Source organism: Mycteria americana, chromosome 5 (genome assembly GCF_035582795.1).
Source record: "Mycteria americana isolate JAX WOST 10 ecotype Jacksonville Zoo and Gardens chromosome 5, USCA_MyAme_1.0, whole genome shotgun sequence".
NCBI lineage: Eukaryota > Metazoa > Chordata > Aves > Ciconiiformes > Ciconiidae > Mycteria > Mycteria americana.
Genome location: NC_134369.1, coordinates 19,098,957 through 19,116,873, shown reverse-complemented (window position 1 = coordinate 19,116,873; position 17,917 = coordinate 19,098,957). Strand labels below are relative to the sequence as shown.

The 17,917-nt window shown below is 40.6% G+C and overlaps 1 protein-coding gene across 1 annotated transcript in view; it reads left to right on the top strand.

Annotated features, from left to right (window-relative positions):
• BRSK2 (BR serine/threonine kinase 2) overlaps nt 1-17,917 on the top strand; it is a 326,862-nt gene that overhangs the window by 256,879 nt on the left and 52,066 nt on the right. Inside the window, 4 exon segments of the mRNA XM_075502349.1 lie at nt 156-302; nt 8,481-8,512; nt 14,000-14,164; nt 14,873-14,970. Coding sequence (XP_075358464.1) covers nt 156-302; nt 8,481-8,512; nt 14,000-14,164; nt 14,873-14,970 — 442 coding nt within the window.

Below are 17,917 nucleotides of genomic sequence, written 5' to 3'. Positions count from 1 at the left end.
ATAAAAAGTTTTTTTCACTTATTAGAATAATTAATTATAAGCTGACTTCCTCTTTTGCATTCTCTCACCATGTTAATCCTGGCTTTTCTCCATTTGCCCTCTCCAATTCCGTTTTGCTCATCTCTCCCATCCACCACTCTGTCACATCCCTGCAGGGTGCCCTGCCATTCGATGACGACAACTTGCGGCAACTGTTGGAGAAGGTGAAACGTGGAGTGTTCCACATGCCACATTTTATCCCCCCGGACTGTCAGAACCTTTTGCGGGGGATGATTGAAGTGGATGCCTCGAAACGTCTCACGGTAAGAAGGCATTTGCTGCAAGTCATGTGAGCAAGGCTTCATTTGTCACGTTGTTGCAGTTACGGTTGAATAACTAAGGTAACTTGTTGATTTACTGCCACTCCTGTGTGTTTCCTCCTGAGCAAAGAATGAGTGGAGTTGGTGAAGTCTTTGGGAAGAAGTTAAGTTACCTTCTCTTTTGAATCATGAGGGCAGATAACCTTTGTATCTCTTCTCCAGCCTCATAATTCTCCTTCATATGTAACAGTGGGCATTTAGAAGAAATCCCTCATAACGTCATCACAGTGCTACTGACCCATTGGCACATTTTGGAGTCCACCTGAGTTGTCTGGCTCTCCTGGCTGGTAGAGCAGTTGGTCAGGGACATGATATAACTGTTTGAAGGTCAAAACTGTTAGGACTGTTATTTGAAGCTTTGCTATTAAACAGAGCATGCCTTTCTTACATTTCTGACAAAAGCGACGGCTTTTCACTTCATGCCACGCAACCTGCATTGTATTCTATCCTGTATATGCTTTGCGTTATCCTCTAGCAGCCTTCCGAGCAAATGTCTTCTAGTCTGCTCTTTCATCTTGTGCCTTGTGGTCCTGAGCACGATTAGGTCCACAGTGTTGAGCTCCTGGCATTCAGCACTGAGTCTTTGCATCTAGGATACATCCCATCACTACAACAGAGACCCTGCAAGGGTGAGCACTGTGTAGTGATTGTATCCTTCATTAACGCTGTGTTAATGTTTTGGGGAATTAAAAAAAATTAGCAATTAAAATCATTTTGGAAAGCAAGATTGCCTACTTGTCAGTGGAGGCTTCTGCCTTTATGGGTACATTGCCCTTGTAAATCCTATTGTCAGGCTCTGGTGATGATTTTATACAGATTTACCAAGCTCACAGATTCTGAGTGGGAGTATGTATAAAGAAATGTAAATTTAAAACTCCTCCTGGTTCTTCAGTCTGCTAAAATATTTATAAATAAACTCTCAGATCAGTCCTTGGCCTGTCTGCTGAGATTGCTAACAACAGCATCAGTCTGCACCAGCTGTGATGGTGCTTTTGGGATACAGACACCTGTCTGCTAATAAGTGAACTGAAACTCCCTTCACAACTCTCTTTACAGTATTACCTGACAGCTGCAGCTGGGTTTTTCTTTCATTCATTACGAAACCAGGTCATGCTCTGTTTGGTGACGTAGGTGAACAATTCTTCATGCTATTACTAGTATCCCTACTTCTGCAAACCCAGTAGCCATCACGTTTGCAGTACGTAACACAGTACACACATGCCGTACACACACTGATGGGGAAAAAAAAAAATTAGGCACTTTAAAAGCCCTTTTTTAAACAGATTTTTAAAGAAAGAAAGAAATAATATTGTTCCAAGTATTTTCATGGAAAGAACACTGCAGAGGTTAAGGCTGTACCCTGAGACATGAGACAGCTGTTCTTCATGACCAAGAAAGTCACCAAGTCCCTCTCTAGCTTAGTTTATTTTCCATAATGTAAACATAACAGGTTTTATGTTGATGTTTTTTCTCTCAAAGATCTTAGTGCCAATGATTTGAGTATGCCAGGGAGCAGATCATCAGACGTTAGACCTCCTTCAAATTGTTCTGACTGGGTTTTGCCATAGAGCATAGTCCCTGAATGTTTTGAATTGTCCAATACAGCAGAGAATGTACTTTCATAAGAGAGAAAACAATTAAGGTAAATCAAGGTCCCAGAGCAACAGACACTCCCTCCACCACTTCCTTGATCAAAATGAAGCTCATATTTCCTTAGGGAGGAAAAAAAAACCCAGATTGGATAGTTATTGACAAGCACTAACCAGTGAATTGTGAATAAGAATTTGAAATAAAATGTATTCAACAGCTGAGAGCTGGGAGGAAAAAAGGATAGGTCTTTGTTTATTAGCTGCAATCTTGTTTTCATTATTTTAGGATCTCTTGGTTTGCTGTCACACTTCCCTTTCTATGCTGTTAGTGTGCCGGTTGCTTAGATTGCCAGGCAGAAGGGAGCTCTTTGTTTACCACACAGGAGCTGGGAATATATAGTTCATTTTGAGGAGAGATCTGAATTCTATTTTAGCTGTGTCTTGTGAAAAAGGGTATAACTGTGGGTTTATTTGGAAGCCTCTATTCCTAGAAAATATCTCACTTGAATCAATTTGATATTTATACAAAGATCTGAGCAAAGTTGTGGCTTGGGTACAATAAGTACAGATGTAGCTGTTACCACTACTGATCATTTGCTCAATATCTCACTGGTGAATTCAGCAGAAAAATATAGTGAAATGTAAGGTCACTAGAAGTTTTTTCTTTCATTTTTCCCTTCCCCTCTCTGTTTTGTTCCTTTTTTTGATTTGTATCTCTTCCTTTTCATCCAACTGCATTTCCCTCCCTGCAGTAATTGCCATTTCACAGCACACCCACACCTTCCCCAGTCCATCTGTTAAAATGATCAACAAAAACAGAACTAGCATTCACATTTAACTGTCATCATTCGGCTTCAGTGTTAGTGCCTGAGAGGATTAATGGAGAGGAGGGTACTCAGAATTATTGTTGCTGGGCCTTTCCTGCCTTAAGAAATAGGCATTACCTTTCTTTGTATACGATCCATTTACGGAAAGAAGACTTTATTATGTCTTAGTGGAATATTGTTCACACTCACCATATATTATGTCGCCTCAAGTATGGTTAGTGGGACATCCTTGACCACTCTCCTTTACTGGGCCTGTTTTACTAAACATGCTTTAAAAGAAAAGAATCCATGTTTTCTTTCAGTAGACTGCAAAAGTTGATCTAACTACTGGTCATGATATTTCTGACCACCTAGGTTCAGGAAAGATGAAATCTAACAAAGAATGAGTGCTAAGGTGGTCAGCGTTTGAGAGAGCCTGTCTGAACAGGGGGTGTTTGTTGACAGACGCCTGAATATGAGCCAGCAGTGTGCCCAGGCGGCCAAGAAAGCCAATGGCATCCTGGCTTGTATCAAAAATAGCGTGGCCAGCAGGACTAGGGAAGTGATCGTGCCCCTGTACTCAGCACTGGTGAGGCTGCACCTCGAATACTGTGTTCAGTTTTGGGCCCCCCACTACAAGAGAGATATTGAGGTGCTGGAGCGTGTGCAGAGAAGGGCAACGAAGCTGGTGAAAGGTCTAGAGCAGAAGTCTTATGAGGAGCGGCTGAGGGAGCTGGGACTGTTTAGCCTGGAGAAAAGGAGGCTGAGGGGAGACCTTATTGCTCTCTACAACTACCTGAAAGGAGGTTGTAGAGAGGTGGGGGTTGGTCTCTTCTCCCGAGTAACAAGTGATAGGACAAGAGGAAATGGCCTCAAGTTGCGCCAGGGGAGGTTTAGACTGGATATTAGGAAATTTTTCTTCACTGAAAGGGTTATCAAGCATTGGAACAGGCTGCCCAGGGAAGTGGTTGAGTCGCCATCCCTGGAGGTATTTAAAGGACGTTTGGATGAGGTGCTTAGAGACATGGTGTAGTGGTGGTCTTGGCAGTGTTAGGTTTATGGTTGGACTCGATGATCTTAAAGGTCTTTTCCAACCTATACGATTCTGTGATTCTGTGAATAGCACGGCCTAAAAGAGCTCCACTTAGTCTAAACAGATGATGTCTAAGAAAGGTTGTACTGGTTGTCTGCATATTCATTAGAGGTAATTACCAGGGAGAGATGGATTATTTAAACTAGAGGAAGATACTGGCACCAAAACAAATGGATGTCAAATGGCCTTACATGAAAGTAGGCTAGAAATTAGAAGCAGCATTTTAGTCATATTAGTGGGTTTCTGGGACAGCTTTCTAGTAGGAGTAGTGTCAGGAGGGAAAAGTGAACTAGTTTTAAGTTTGAGAAAGTTTATGGAAGAAAATGAGTGCTCTTGGTCCCTGCAGTACTGCAGGATGAGGTTTCTTTTAGTTATGTGCTCTTCAGATGTTTTTTTTCCCTGGAGGTTTCAAATGATTCAGCATCTCTACAGCGGAGAATTACAGCTCCTGTAGTGGAATCCATTTGCATTCTCAGCTGGTATTTTCTTCTACAGAAACACAAAGGCAAAGGGGGGACAGTAAGGAGCTTTTGATCCACTTTCCTTTTAAAGTTGGATGAGCATTATCGAAACTTTGTCTGTAGAGCAAGGTGGATCAGAGCAGATATTGCAGAATAAGCTATTCTGATAAAGCTGTTATTGTTCCAGTGTTGACATTTTATTCCAGAGTAGAATGACTTGTTTTTCATGATGGGTATCCACATAGTCTGAAATACCTGTCCCTGAATATTATCCAACTTAAATTACACACATTTTTAGAATCTCCTTTCTGCTCTCTTGATTTTTTTGCTTGGGTCTAATGTATGCTAATGATGGACCACAGCATCTAAAGAATGTTAAAAAAATGAACAAGGGAAAACACACCCTGATTCCTTCTTCATTTTTCTTGAAGGTCTTACGGTAAGGTGCCTATCACATCATCTAAATTAGCTCACTTCACCACCTGTAGAATGGAGGTAATTGTCCAGCTGATGTATTTAGGCTGTAAGCTTTTGGCTGCCAAGGGCCTATTCATGCACCATGCATGTCGCACAATGATACCTTGCCCTTGTCAAGGTCCTTGGAGGCTGCTATAATATGGCTGCTACTACTGACACAGATAATGGTTTTACCAGTGCTGTTTGCAGTGACAGCTTGAATCCTTTGGTCAGGAAAAGCCTCTATCTTGACATTATACAGTAGGTTTAAAGCTCAGACTAGAAGATCTTCTGAATGAAGAAGATTCATCTGAGGTGTGGGTTGATTTAGTGCACAGATGGGTTTGAGACTGTTCCCCTTCTGGACAGGGAAGTTTGAAATTTGACATGAGTTCAAGCCCAGAAGCCCTCATCCATATCCACAGACTTTGAGAAAGTTTTTCTTCAGGTCAGAACTTTTTAACTTGGCAACCCCTCTGCTGAGATCAGTGCTGAGGATGTAGACAGTGCTGTCTTGTTTTCCATCTGCCTGTCTGTCTCCATCTGTTGTTCCCTGCCTTAGAATTCAGACGTAAGCTCCTTGGGGGAACTTTTTCTGATGAGCTTGTACTGCTCTGTATCACAATGGGTCTCTCATCTGTGAGTGGGGCTCCTAGAGGCTACTTCAGTATACAAGTTTAATATATATTGGAAGTATTTTTACGTAAAACCATGATAAAGCAATTCCCCCTCTCCTTCCATTACAGCATTTTAGCTTGCAGAAGTCTCTCCTCTGACTGTGCATGTGCAATGGATCTGAGCATGTTTTGTTGTTTCAGAGATGGCATCATGAGACAATTGTCTGCGGTGGCTAGGAGATATTAGGAAGCAGCATTTTTACAACTTCCATAAAATGGCATTAAATTTGGCAAACTCATGTGCAAACAGCAAGAAGAACCCTCTGGGAAGGGTTGTTAAATGCCTTCGTCACTTAAATGCATTTAAACATTGTGTTTAAATGAAGGCAGGAGGAGTGAGATTAGCTCCCACTGTGTATCTCCCTCCCCTGCATTGCATAGTAAAAAGCATACAGACTTCTCCTTGTCAAAACCAATCGCCCTCCCATAACCCTCCTGTCACTTTAATGCAGATGGAAAGCAACAAAGCATTAATTAATTACCTTTTAAAAAGCAGTGAAGATGTTGGCAGCAGCAAGCACAGTTGTAATAACATTTCAATGCAATTACATTTGAATCAGAATAGAAATTGGTTTTGTAGAATACTTTTCATATCTGGGATATCCCAGCGTACTTCACAGCAATGGTTTTGATGTGGATTGAATGGCAGGTGTGTAAGTAAACAGCAGCCATGAGAGCTCTCATACACCTTCAAATGTATATCAAGGTGCCACAGGGCTTTTCTTTCAGAAAAATGCTATGGGTTCATTAGCTTGAAGGAGGTTGATCAGCAGGGGTGGGCAGAAGGGATTTCTCTTTGACATCTTCTCTGAAGGAGCCCAGAGGTTCTGTGACTAAGACATGAACTGGTGACCCTCCTTTCTTCCCCCTCTCTGACTCAGAAAATGAAGTGCTGTTGTCTGCTTTGCCATGGCATTTCTGCGTATCACAGGCACAAAAGAACAATGTGACCCATGGAGACAGAAAATGCAGCAGGAGAAGCAAGCATGAAAGAGGCTTGGGCATCGCTTAGCTGTATCATCTGCATCTTGTCTGAAATCATTAATGTCTCTAACCCTCCATGTGGTGTATATGAAATAATGAGTAGATATGCATCTCATAGGATGGTTTTCCCAAGCAAAGGAGGTACAGTACACTTCTTAGCAGATCCCCACAGTACTATGGACCTGATAAATAACCATGCTAAAATCCTGTCCTATGGAAACTATACAAAATAAGTTCTTCTTATGTTCTGTGTTTGTACCTCAGCTTGCAAAGAACCAGGAGGAAGAGGGCTGCGTTTCCAGGCTGTTAGGGGAACACCCATAATGTGTATCTTATCTCGTTGAATTAAGCTGGTCAGGGGAGATGGCAGTGTGTCAGGAATACTCCACCTTTCTCTTAATAGTGCAGGGATAAAAGGACTACCTAATGCAAGGGGAATTGTGATGAAGGGGAATTATTGTGGCAGAGCTGAGGCCACAACTGGAAGCTGTGCAAGTCTGCCCAGGCCTGTGGATGTGTGTGCTGGGGGGCATTGGTGCTCCCAGAACCTCGGCTGGTTAGAAGGCAGCTAGATACGCAAGTACCAACTGCACCTCTGATTGCAGTGTTGCTACAGTCTTGGTTTTAAAGGAGGCTATTTGTCTCTCATACTGATCCCTCCAGCCTTCTGCCATGCTTTCCTAAGCTGCATTCCCTTGTTTCTTTGTTTCCAGGAAAACCCTTCTCTCACTTAAAAAAGTATCTCATACAGAGCTGACCTCAAATCTTCCTGGTTTCCCAGGCATGGAGCTGTTGTTCCATAGCACAGCGGTCTCTGATTCCTTGCTCTCTGTGGCAAACACCTACTTTGTATCTCTGAGATTCTGTTGTTTGACCATTTCTCTTTTTTTTCTTTTTTTTCCTCTCCGATTCTCATTGTTCTGGAGTTGAAGTGGAAAGTAATAAGAGCAGGACAGCTGTCTCCATTCTTCCTGGCCAGTTTAATGGGTCCGTGATTTCATCTTATAGCTGTTAGGACTTGAGTTTCCTTACAGCTCTCCCTTGCCTCTCACCTGCGTGTTGCACAAATGCAAGCTTGTGTGCAGTGAGTGTGCATATTGTTCTGCAAGAGAAATATTTTCTGCATAATGAATAATCCCTGGGCATCTATGAAAAAGTCTTTTCTACTGTGATGATGCTTCAAAAAAACCCCAACAGATTAGGAAGGTTCTGCTGTGAGTATGTCATATGAACAATTTGTTCTCTCTTACTCTTGAAGAGTTTCTCTTGGAAAAAGGGTGTTACTTTCTTCCCCCCATGCTTGTGGAGAACATGGTCATCATGTAACGTTTGCTAGGATCTACTTTCCATAGGTGGACAAGGCCATTGTTCATCTTTGATCAGTCCTTCGTTACATAGTAAAATGCTCATGTGTGAAACAGGAAAGAGGGAAGTAAAAGAAATTTGCAGTCTGGTGTTCAGGTGCTGGAACAATGAATGGTATTATTTTGTTGTAGAACCTTATTCTACTTGGTCTTTAGATTTTAATGATAAATGTGAAGCCAATCAAGAATGGGTCCTGGCAGAAAGTCATATCACACATGCACAATTTATTTTGTTTATTCACATTATCCGTTTGAATCTCTTTCTATGTCCTTCTCGCTCTCTCTCTCTTTTTTCCAAAACAAAACTAGAAATGAACTTCAGGTGTAAAGAATCAGCTGTTATGCACATACAGAAAGGAGGAGTTTGTTAGCTTCAGTTAGATTATAGAGGGGAAGGGCTTAGGAAGGGAAAAACTTAAATTGCCAAAACACTTGCCTGTGAAGCCTTGTACTTATGCATTTTCCTGGGATTTGCTCCTGACTAATTCCTTATGTCCAGAATTATAGTCTCATTTCCAGTAGCGTGGGTGAGGATGAGCATGCTCTTTATGCAGCATAAAGTTCCTGTTGTTTGCACAGATCCAGCTCTGGAATGTTGGACTTAACTTGATGAAGCCTTAAATAAGGATGTCTTGTGGAGTTACCTTTTCTGTTTTACAGCACTAATTCCTTGTTTTCTTTTCCTTTACAGCTAGAACATATTCAGAAACACATATGGTATATGTAAGTAACGCTTTTTTAATTCACTTTTGCATGCATTCATTATTGGTTCCGTTACGGAAGTTGATATTCTAGTGATCTCTGAAGAGAGAGACTGGAGTTTGAAAGCAGCTTTCACAGAGGTGGAGAAAGAGGCAGAGGACAGAACGGCATCTAATTTTTTTTTTTTACCCTTCGCTACTCATATAATTTAATCTATACACATATATCAAGCCAGGGACTTTTTATACAGTTTTATACAGTTTTATACAGCTACAATTGATTGAAATAAGACGTTCAGTCCAGCAACTTGCTGTGTTAAAAACATACCTGCAAGTGATCAGCACAAAAACCCTGAACTAACAGCCATATTTAGTTTGCTATCCAAGTGCTACAGACAATCCCTTGTAATACCTTCTTGACAAGAAAGCTTTCATTTTTTCCTTCTTGGCATCTTGACTTTTCTCTAAAGTAGAAACAAAATTATGATATTGATATAGTAAGCACCTGTGAAAAGCGCTTTTCTGTCTCATAATCCCTACTCCTTCTTCGCAGCAAGCTAAGAGGCTGCTTCTGACCTTGTAACCTGTTGATGTGAGAGTAGTTCTGTGACTTGATTAAAAGCAGCAGTCTTGACAGTGAAACAGGAGGGCTGTGAGAAAAGTACAGGCCTGTCTCGTGGTTTGGGTATAAGGAAAATTGATGGCTTTTAAAAATGACCTTGCACTTTTTGTAGCCTTAATAGTATTTCAAGAAACCTAAGTAAATAACTTTTTTTTAATACTGATGATAACCTAATCAAACTAAGGAGAATACTTCACATATTAAACAAGGAAATGATGCTTTGATACATGCTTCTGGGGTCTCAGCATACCTACAGGTTCCCCAGGAGGGTGATAAGGAAAGTCCTGTCTTCATAATCCTATCATTGCTCTTGGGAAATACTTGAGGATGATATGAACTGATATTTAAGCCTGTCACCAGGAAAAAAAACCAACTTTGTTTTGATTTGTTTTGTTTTCTCTAATTCTCTTATGGGCAACGTTCACTTCTGGATATCTGACTTTGCTAGGACCTGAAGGCATTCAACAGTGTGTTGAATAACACCTTTTTTTTTCTTAGTTCACCTGAAGTAGTGGCAGCAGTCTGCCCATGGCTTTTTCATGCTCTCTACAGTTACCAGTTGACATGGCACCTTTTTAAAACAAAAAAAAGAACTGGAGTGTTGTTTGCTGCAGGTATTTTTTTTTAAACTCTCATGGATAAGTGTAGGAGAAATGGAGGGAGGGAATCTCTAATTGTAATCTCCAAAATACCCCTCCTATAATGTCTTACTAGCAATTCCAGAAGTAAATGCTGTTTACATCAGACTGGATAGGTGCTCCCCTCTGTTTCTTCATGGAGTGAAATCAGCTGACTTTCTCTGTGCTTTGATCAGAACTAGAATAGGAAATAAAATGAAATGTCATTGATCACATATTATTATTCTAACCCTCCTCAAGACTTTTGCCTGGAAGTTTTCACCTGTCGGAGGACTGTTGTCCCAGGCTCACATGCGCAATTAGGCAGGTGTTATTTCATTACTTTATTCAAGATTTAGAATGTGAAGATTTTTTTCTTTGCACACATAAATGTTTGAACATTTTCATGTACTTCCCAATGAAGGTCAGGCTCTCTGATGATTGACATGGTAAACAGGTTTTTACCCCAATGGAAATGGTATCTGAGGCTGTTTTCAGAAGTAGAAACTGAGTTTTGCAAAAGCAAGTCTCCCCTACACTCCCAGTGTAGTTAATGCAGAGAGAGAAAGGCTCTTCCAGAAGTCTGTTCAGATTGCCTAAAACAAAGTTTCTGCTCAAAATAGGTTTTTTAATGAGTCTCTTTCTCATTTTCTCTATACTGGCCATGGATTGACCTAAGCAGGTTAACCTCCTTTGGCTAAATTTAGTCTGTGAATAACCCTGCCACCTCCAAAACTCAACTACTTTCATCTGGTAATGTTTCACAGCGTCTTTGCATTCATTTTGCCTGGAAATATTGATGCTGACAGAGAAGGTTTTGGCTGTTTTGCTCACGTCTTTCATTTTTTTCTTTATTTCACGTAGCACTACTATTCTATGTAAAATCTTCATTCTTTGTTATATATAAGTTACTGACTTGAAAGTTGTACTCAGAACATATAAGTGATTTCACTTAATTCTTCAAATAAATATTAAGGCTACTGTAAAACTGAGGAAAAGATTTAATTGCAGACTAGGCAAACAGAGAAAGAGGTCTTGAAAGTTGAAATCATGATTCACAAGCCTAAAAAAAGGAAAAAAGAAACCAAAGAGAAACCTTTCATTACCAACCTCCAGTTCTTCTTGGTCTCCCACCCAAATTAATTTAGTGAGGTTTTTTTAAGCCTTTTTAATTGAAATCATTTATTTTTACCTCAAGCGCAGGTTATCATAAATCAGGAAATAAACAGCAGTTATTTTCACATTTTTTTAATAAAGCAAGAGGGCAAATAAAATTAGCTATTATGGTAAATACATACTCCTGTAACACTGAGTGATTGCCCTAATTGTGAAGGTACCAAATTTACTAAAATCAGAAAAAGAGTAACTGTACTTGTTCTGCTTCGCTTTGCACTGATGCAAATGTGTATCTCGGTGAGATTCATGAAGGAATTTTATGGAGAGACTGAAAAAGTCCGCCCTGGTCTGGAATCACAGCCATTGTATGCACCGACCCTCAAAAAAGAGGATGGGTTTTAAAGCAGCAATTACATTCGTGCAAGCCTTTAAAAAATATACGTGATCTGCAGTATTAATCATATGACATTGTTTGATGTCTGTGTGGGCTGAAATGCAACAAATTTGTCACTCTGCTAGACTGAGAATGGAACAGGCAATACAGTCATGCCAGTCACAGCCCAGACCCGGTGATTTTCATTTCCTGAAGCACTGAATTGCGTTGCCAAATGACGAGGCGCCTCTTTGCAGATTTTTCTTGTACCTGATGAGGAGGTGTGAAAATTCCTGACTATGTCTGAGGCTGACCAGGTGCAGGGCATAAGGAAAATCCACTTTTCAGTGCACAGAAAATGGCAAGCTGTGCTCTCTAGAAATGGCTCCCACACTGATTGATATAAAAGCTTGCAGGTGATATTCTGCTGTATGCTAGGGTAACTAGTAGGAAACCCAGATTTTCTGGAAATTTTCGAAAACAATAATTCTTTTTAATCTCTTTAAATTACCTTAAGGACACCTGCTTGTAACCTAATGAATGATTAATTAAGTCAATACTTTTTAAAAGTGAACTCCAGATCATTAAAAAACAAAAACACACAGCTGCTGTTCAAAGGTCCATCCTGCAGGAATTTATCTTAATGACAAGGTCATCACTGGCTTTAATAGTGCAAGGCTATGATCTAATCATTGCTTATTACTTGCTGAGAGCTAGATCCTGATCCTAAGAGGTAGGAGTAGCTACCTCTTAAAGACAGGGCACTCAAGGAATAAGATGCTTCTTTAGTTGAACAAGGATTTTTGAATCTAGCCCTTAGATTCAGGACCACGGTGTCGTTGCAGAAGACACAGACATTTCTGCGAGACTCCAAGGAAGCATCAGAAGCTGTGTTTTAGTAGTTTGATACACAAGAACAAATCCCAAGGAGCAGATTCTGTCTCTGTCCTGTATATTCTGCTTCCAGTCCCCTCAACTGAATAAAACTGAGCAGGGTGTGTGTGAATGCTCAGTGTAAGAGAACTGGGATCTGACCCATGTTGTCATGACCCGTCTAACATACACCAGAGTCTGACTCCCTGACATGTATCCAGGAAGGGCTGAACACATTTTCATTGCTTCAAGAGAAGATAAAATGAAAATTGCCAAGGAGTCTTTCTGCAAGTGATGTCCCACAAACATGGTTAACAGAGCAGATGCCTCACGACTGCATTTCAGCTTGCTTAAAAATAAATTGCAAGTAGCACCCAGCAATCTCCTGTGATTAAGGTGTAGCATGTAACTGTCCTGTCCCAACATCAGAGCCCTGGCTGCAATGACTTAGTATTGCGTTCTTACGTTGGAAGAGATAATCTGCATAGGCTCTCTTTCTGGTACACTGGCTGAGACCTTGAGCTCACGTGTATGATCCTACCAGAGTTGCTTTCTAACCTACCCAAGAAAAATTAGGTGCATTTGAATTGGAGATCCTTTTTCTGTGTAGATACTTGGACAGCTCACATGTGAGCCCAGAGCATTTTAAGCTGTGTAAGTCCACAAGTTGTGTTCACCTTATTTCTACCAGCATCAAAAAGGAAGAATCTGTTACCCAAACACAGCCCCATAAACAGCAAATGCTGACATCTGATGCAGTTTAAATATTCCCGATTCCTGTTGCCCACCCTGGGAGCCTGGACCCAACAGTCACACATCTACATCACATAAAGGAGAGGGAGGACCTCACCCACAGAGTAGGAAAACCTTGACATCACACAAAGCATCCACTGAGAAATAGCAAAGATTCAGGGTAGACCGTTTTTCCAACCAAAGTACCACCACCGCCAGACCCACCTCTTTGGGTGGATAGAGTTTACATAAATTGCTCACTGCCTACCTAAACAAAATCAAAGGACATTCAGGGTGCCTGCACTATATATCAAGGTGTCAGTTATAGATACCCTGGCACCTTGACCTGTTTCTTACAGTCAGGGCCTTTAATTGCCATGAATAATCAATATTTCCTGAGTCTAGTGAATGGGATGAGATAGTTATGCAGGAAGCCTGTGTTAACTACTTTTGAAAGAGTAATACGCCTTACCGCTCATGGTGTATTCCTAGGTCTGCCACTGACCTTGGGCATCATACTTGGGCCACAATTTTTAAATTTGCATGTCTGAAGAGAAGCAGAGATTGTTGTATTTGGGCGTGTAAATAAACAGCCTGGTTTCCCCAAAAACCCTTTAAAGTGTGTCAAGTGGGGACCCAAACACTGAGGTCTCTTAATCACATTGGAAGCTTTAAAGAAAGAAACTGCTGCTATGCTGATTGTAATCAGAATTGGTGAAAAACAGTGACGGTTTGTTCGCAGCTCCTTATTTGAGAGAGAATCATTCAGCTTGCACTTTTCAGCCTGATATCCTGAGATCTGACCTGCTGATGAGATAGCATCTCTAAAACCATGTAGTGTTTTATAAATGTTTGGCATTAGGATGCTGAACAGCTGCTTAAATTATGAGGGCACTGGTAAGTGAAGTTCCTACTGCCTTTCTGACCGAACACAGATATTTCTCATTAAAGACCCAAATCCACAAGGTGCTGGTCACTCTTAGCCTTCACGGCAGTTCTTCTGAAAAGAATATCTGTCTGGTTGCAAGCTTTGGTCTCTCAGTAGGAATTTAACAAGCTATTTCCATCTGTTGCTGCAGGCTGTGTTTCAGAGTACGGGTTCATTTGTGACTCATGTTTCTTTTCTCTCCTTCTTTCCCTGCCCCCTTTCTCTCTCTCATCTTCTTTCCTCTGCAGAGGGGGTAAGAACGAGCCAGAACCAGAGCAACCAATCCCTCGAAAGGTGCAGATTCGTTCTCTCCCTTCCTTGGAGGATATTGATCCAGATGTGTTAGATAGCATGCACTCATTAGGCTGCTTCCGTGACCGAAACAAACTCTTACAGGACTTGTTGTCAGAAGAGTAAGCACTTGCTCAGTCTTAATATCAGTTGGGTGTCCATGGGCTGTACCTGGGGAGAGGTACAGATCACTTTAACATGTATCTCACTGTGAGGGACCAGTAGCAACTTCTCACTCTCTGGCTGCTCATTTGCTAATGAGGTTGGGAGCAAGCTGAGCCTTTCTTGCACCATGTGTCAGAAGCTCACAGTGTGACCAGCAACGGAGGCATGGTGCTGTCTCTTCCCTTGCTGTCAGGCAAGGTCACTTCCTGAAAAGATGGGCCATGCAGTCTGAGTGGGGAGGTGTCATTGCTCTTATTTGTGTTGGATATGCCTTTGTTGGCAGATTTTTATTTATTTCAATCTTACACCTGAAAGCTGGTGTATTTCTTGAAGTGCTAAGAGAGACACATAGTGGAAAGAGCACTTAGAGGCTCAGGAGACCTGTCTTGCTGCCACTCTTGGTTTGGACTTCCTGTGGACATGTTACCTTGTCTGTCCTGTGCCTCTGTTCTGTGTGTGTAACATGGAATCATATTTCCTTTTCTCACTAGCTGCTTGTGGGAGACAGCAAGATTCTCAAAAGCTTTGTGGGTTTTGTATCTAGCTGGCAGGTACATGACCATTTCCAGCTTATAACCGTAACTGGTTTTTTGATGAGAAGGGTTTATCTACATGTTGATGTTTTTTTCTCTTCAAATTTAAAGATTTTTCTTCTTTTTTTTCAGAGAAAACCAAGAGAAAATGATTTATTTTCTTCTGCTTGACCGGAAGGAGAGGTATCCTAGTCATGAAGATGAGGATCTTCCCCCTAGAAATGAAATAGGTACTACAGATACAACCTCTGTCACCATGAACCCTTCTCAACTAGTTCCTCTTCACCCTTTTTTTTTTTTTTTTTTTAAAATATGTACCCAAACCCTAGCATCACTGTTACCTTCCCACTGAAACAGTGTACAGCATTGGTGAGAATCGTCAGCCTGAGGCAGGCAGGTCTGTTCTGTGGTTAAACTCGAAGGCTTCATTTTTCAGGACATATCTGTCTCACAGTGCAGAAACATCCAAGTTGGTCTTGAACCAGATCTTAAAAAATATCATGTGGACCCACAAGCTGGATCTATGCAAGCAGATGAGGTTTAGAAGAAGCGTAGTCTAGTGGCAGAATTTTCTACTTACTAATCTACATGCAGTATTGCAGAGATGCTGCTTCTGGACTTCAGCTAGTAAGACTGTAGCATTGCATCCCTATGGAGTTATATATGTACACATTCTCGTTTCTGTAGGTAAATACATACACTGTTGAAAGTATGAATAATATTACATACCTATTTATAGTACATACATCAAACTCCCATATTTTTTTACTATCTTAGAAATATTTTTGAAGCTTAATATGCAGTAAGATTATGTATCTAAAGCTCTGGTAATACCACTTTATTCCTGAAGAATTGTTCATTAGTATTTTAGGGTAGCGCTGATCGCCAAGGACTTCACTAATCTAGACAACAGGAAAAATGCTTCCCTGAGAAGCTAACTATATGTGACTCTTGCTGTGCAGAGTGACAAAAGTTTAACTGATAAAGGATTAGTCACTTCTATCAATGACCTGAAATAGCATTTTTACATAGTGTTGTGTTGTGATTTTCAGGTATTGTATTTCAGCAGTTTGAAGGCTAGTAGCAAAGTACTCTTTATTTTCACTGGAAAGCCTGGAATCTCCCAAGCCTATAGGCCAGTGGTATATTGAACTGTAAGTTTGTTAATACTCCATTGAATTATTACCTTATCTAAGTTCCAGGCTCCAGGCCCTATAATTTTGCAGGGAAATCTCTTCTATGGGAGAAGAGATGGAAATTCTTAGTCAACACAGTAATTTTTGAACTCTTACCTGGATGGAGCTACAGAGAGCATGTTAGCAGGGATCCTGATGAAGATGCATAGATGTGCCAACTGCAGGTCCTGTGGTCAAAAGCCTCTTGCTTAGTGCAGTTTGTCATCTAGCACTTTACTAATCAGCTTTTGACTCAAACAGATTATCCTGCAATGTAAGGACACCATCATCTTATTTTAGAAATGCTTTTGTCATAAGAAAAGAAGCAAGGTGACTCTAGAATCTTCATATCCAGCATGTAAGTGAATACGTAGCTGTGCCCTAAATACATCATATATCTCTCCTCCACATGCCAAAGTATTTTCATGGTTTGAACTGAAATATTATACTCTACTCTTGTATTTTTTTGTACAAGGAGTGAAAACGTTCCCTAACAGGGAAATGCTACCCTGAATGAATCATCGTGCCTCATCGGCACATTTTAGAGTCTTTGAGCATTATTCTTTGAGTGTTTGTAGGTTGTATTTCCTCTTCCACAGGGCGTTTCCACCTCCTCTGTTCCCAGCAGTATCTCTGAGAACATGGGGCAAGGTTTAATTAAGAGCAGTCATGCTTCTGATGAATATCTCATCATTAGCCATTAGCAATGGCCTTGGACAAACAAAGAAGAGCAGAGAAAAAGTAACAGATTTAATAATAACAGCTTGAAGAAACCATGTTCATGAGAGTTGTGCATTGCCTGAGCTCTTACCCAAAAAAAAAAAAAAAAAAAAGTGCATCTTAGAGTATTTTGCTTTTTCCTCTTTCTTTGGATGTTAGGTCTCAGAAGGGATGGATGCAGGTAAAAATATGGCCAGCTCAGACTAGCATTCTCTTCTGGTGTCCCTTTTGTATGTTTCAGCTATATAAAGCTTTCTCAAAGGGCCAGGGAAGGGCCACCTTCACCATCTTTCAAGTCCAGCTCCATTTTCTTTACCTGAAAACATAGAAATGAGAAACTTCTCAGTAAAATGAATGAATGTCAACTAATGTCTCCTTGAGGAGAAGGCTTTTGTGGGGTGGAGTTTCTTAATACACCAGAGAACAAGAGATTGGGCCAGAACAGCCATATAGGATATAGGTGCCTCATCCAAATTCAGAAGTTGAACCTTTATTTCCCACCTTCTAGATCAGTGCCTTTATAATTGGATCATTACCCATACGATTCTCTCTTCCTCTGTAAAAATCCTTAGGAATGGCTTCACTTTTTTGATGTGAAATAAAAGGAAAATGCATCCCTAAAACTATCACAGATCCAGACTAAGACTTGATTTTTTTTCCCCATGTGAAATATTCCCAGAGAGTCAAGAAGAGAAGGGCAAACACCAGAGATTTTCCTATTTTTAATTCCTGTGCTTCTGCAAAATCTTCTACTGCTTTTATATGACACCACTTTAGTCTTTATGGCAGGATGGCTGTGTATTTAACTATTTCTTTAGTATCTTCAGACTTGACAGTGATGACAGACTCAGTGCCCTGTCATTTCTTACTCAGACTCTTTTAAAAAATATGTACAATACTTGCTACCCTCAGCCATGTATAGTGTAGGATTGTAGCCAACTTTAAAGAGGAATCAAATACCTTTATTAGAAGCTCAACCACATTTATGCAAGCTTCTGGATGCATTTTCCATCAAACCTTTATGAATTGCTGTTGTTGAATTTATTGGTGTGTTTCACCGCCTGCTCTTTTTGCTTAGTCTCTCTCTTTGATAGTTTAAAATATAGATTGGAAATCAGTATCTTCCAGCACCTTGAGCAGCAAGGACTGATACAAAAGAACCCTTTAGCTTGTTAGTGATACCCTTCTCTTCCTTAATTGTTCTGTTGATTCCCTCATGGTCTCTCTGGCTACTGTCCTTCTCTCAAGCTTACTCTTTCTGATGGCTGTACAAAACACTGTT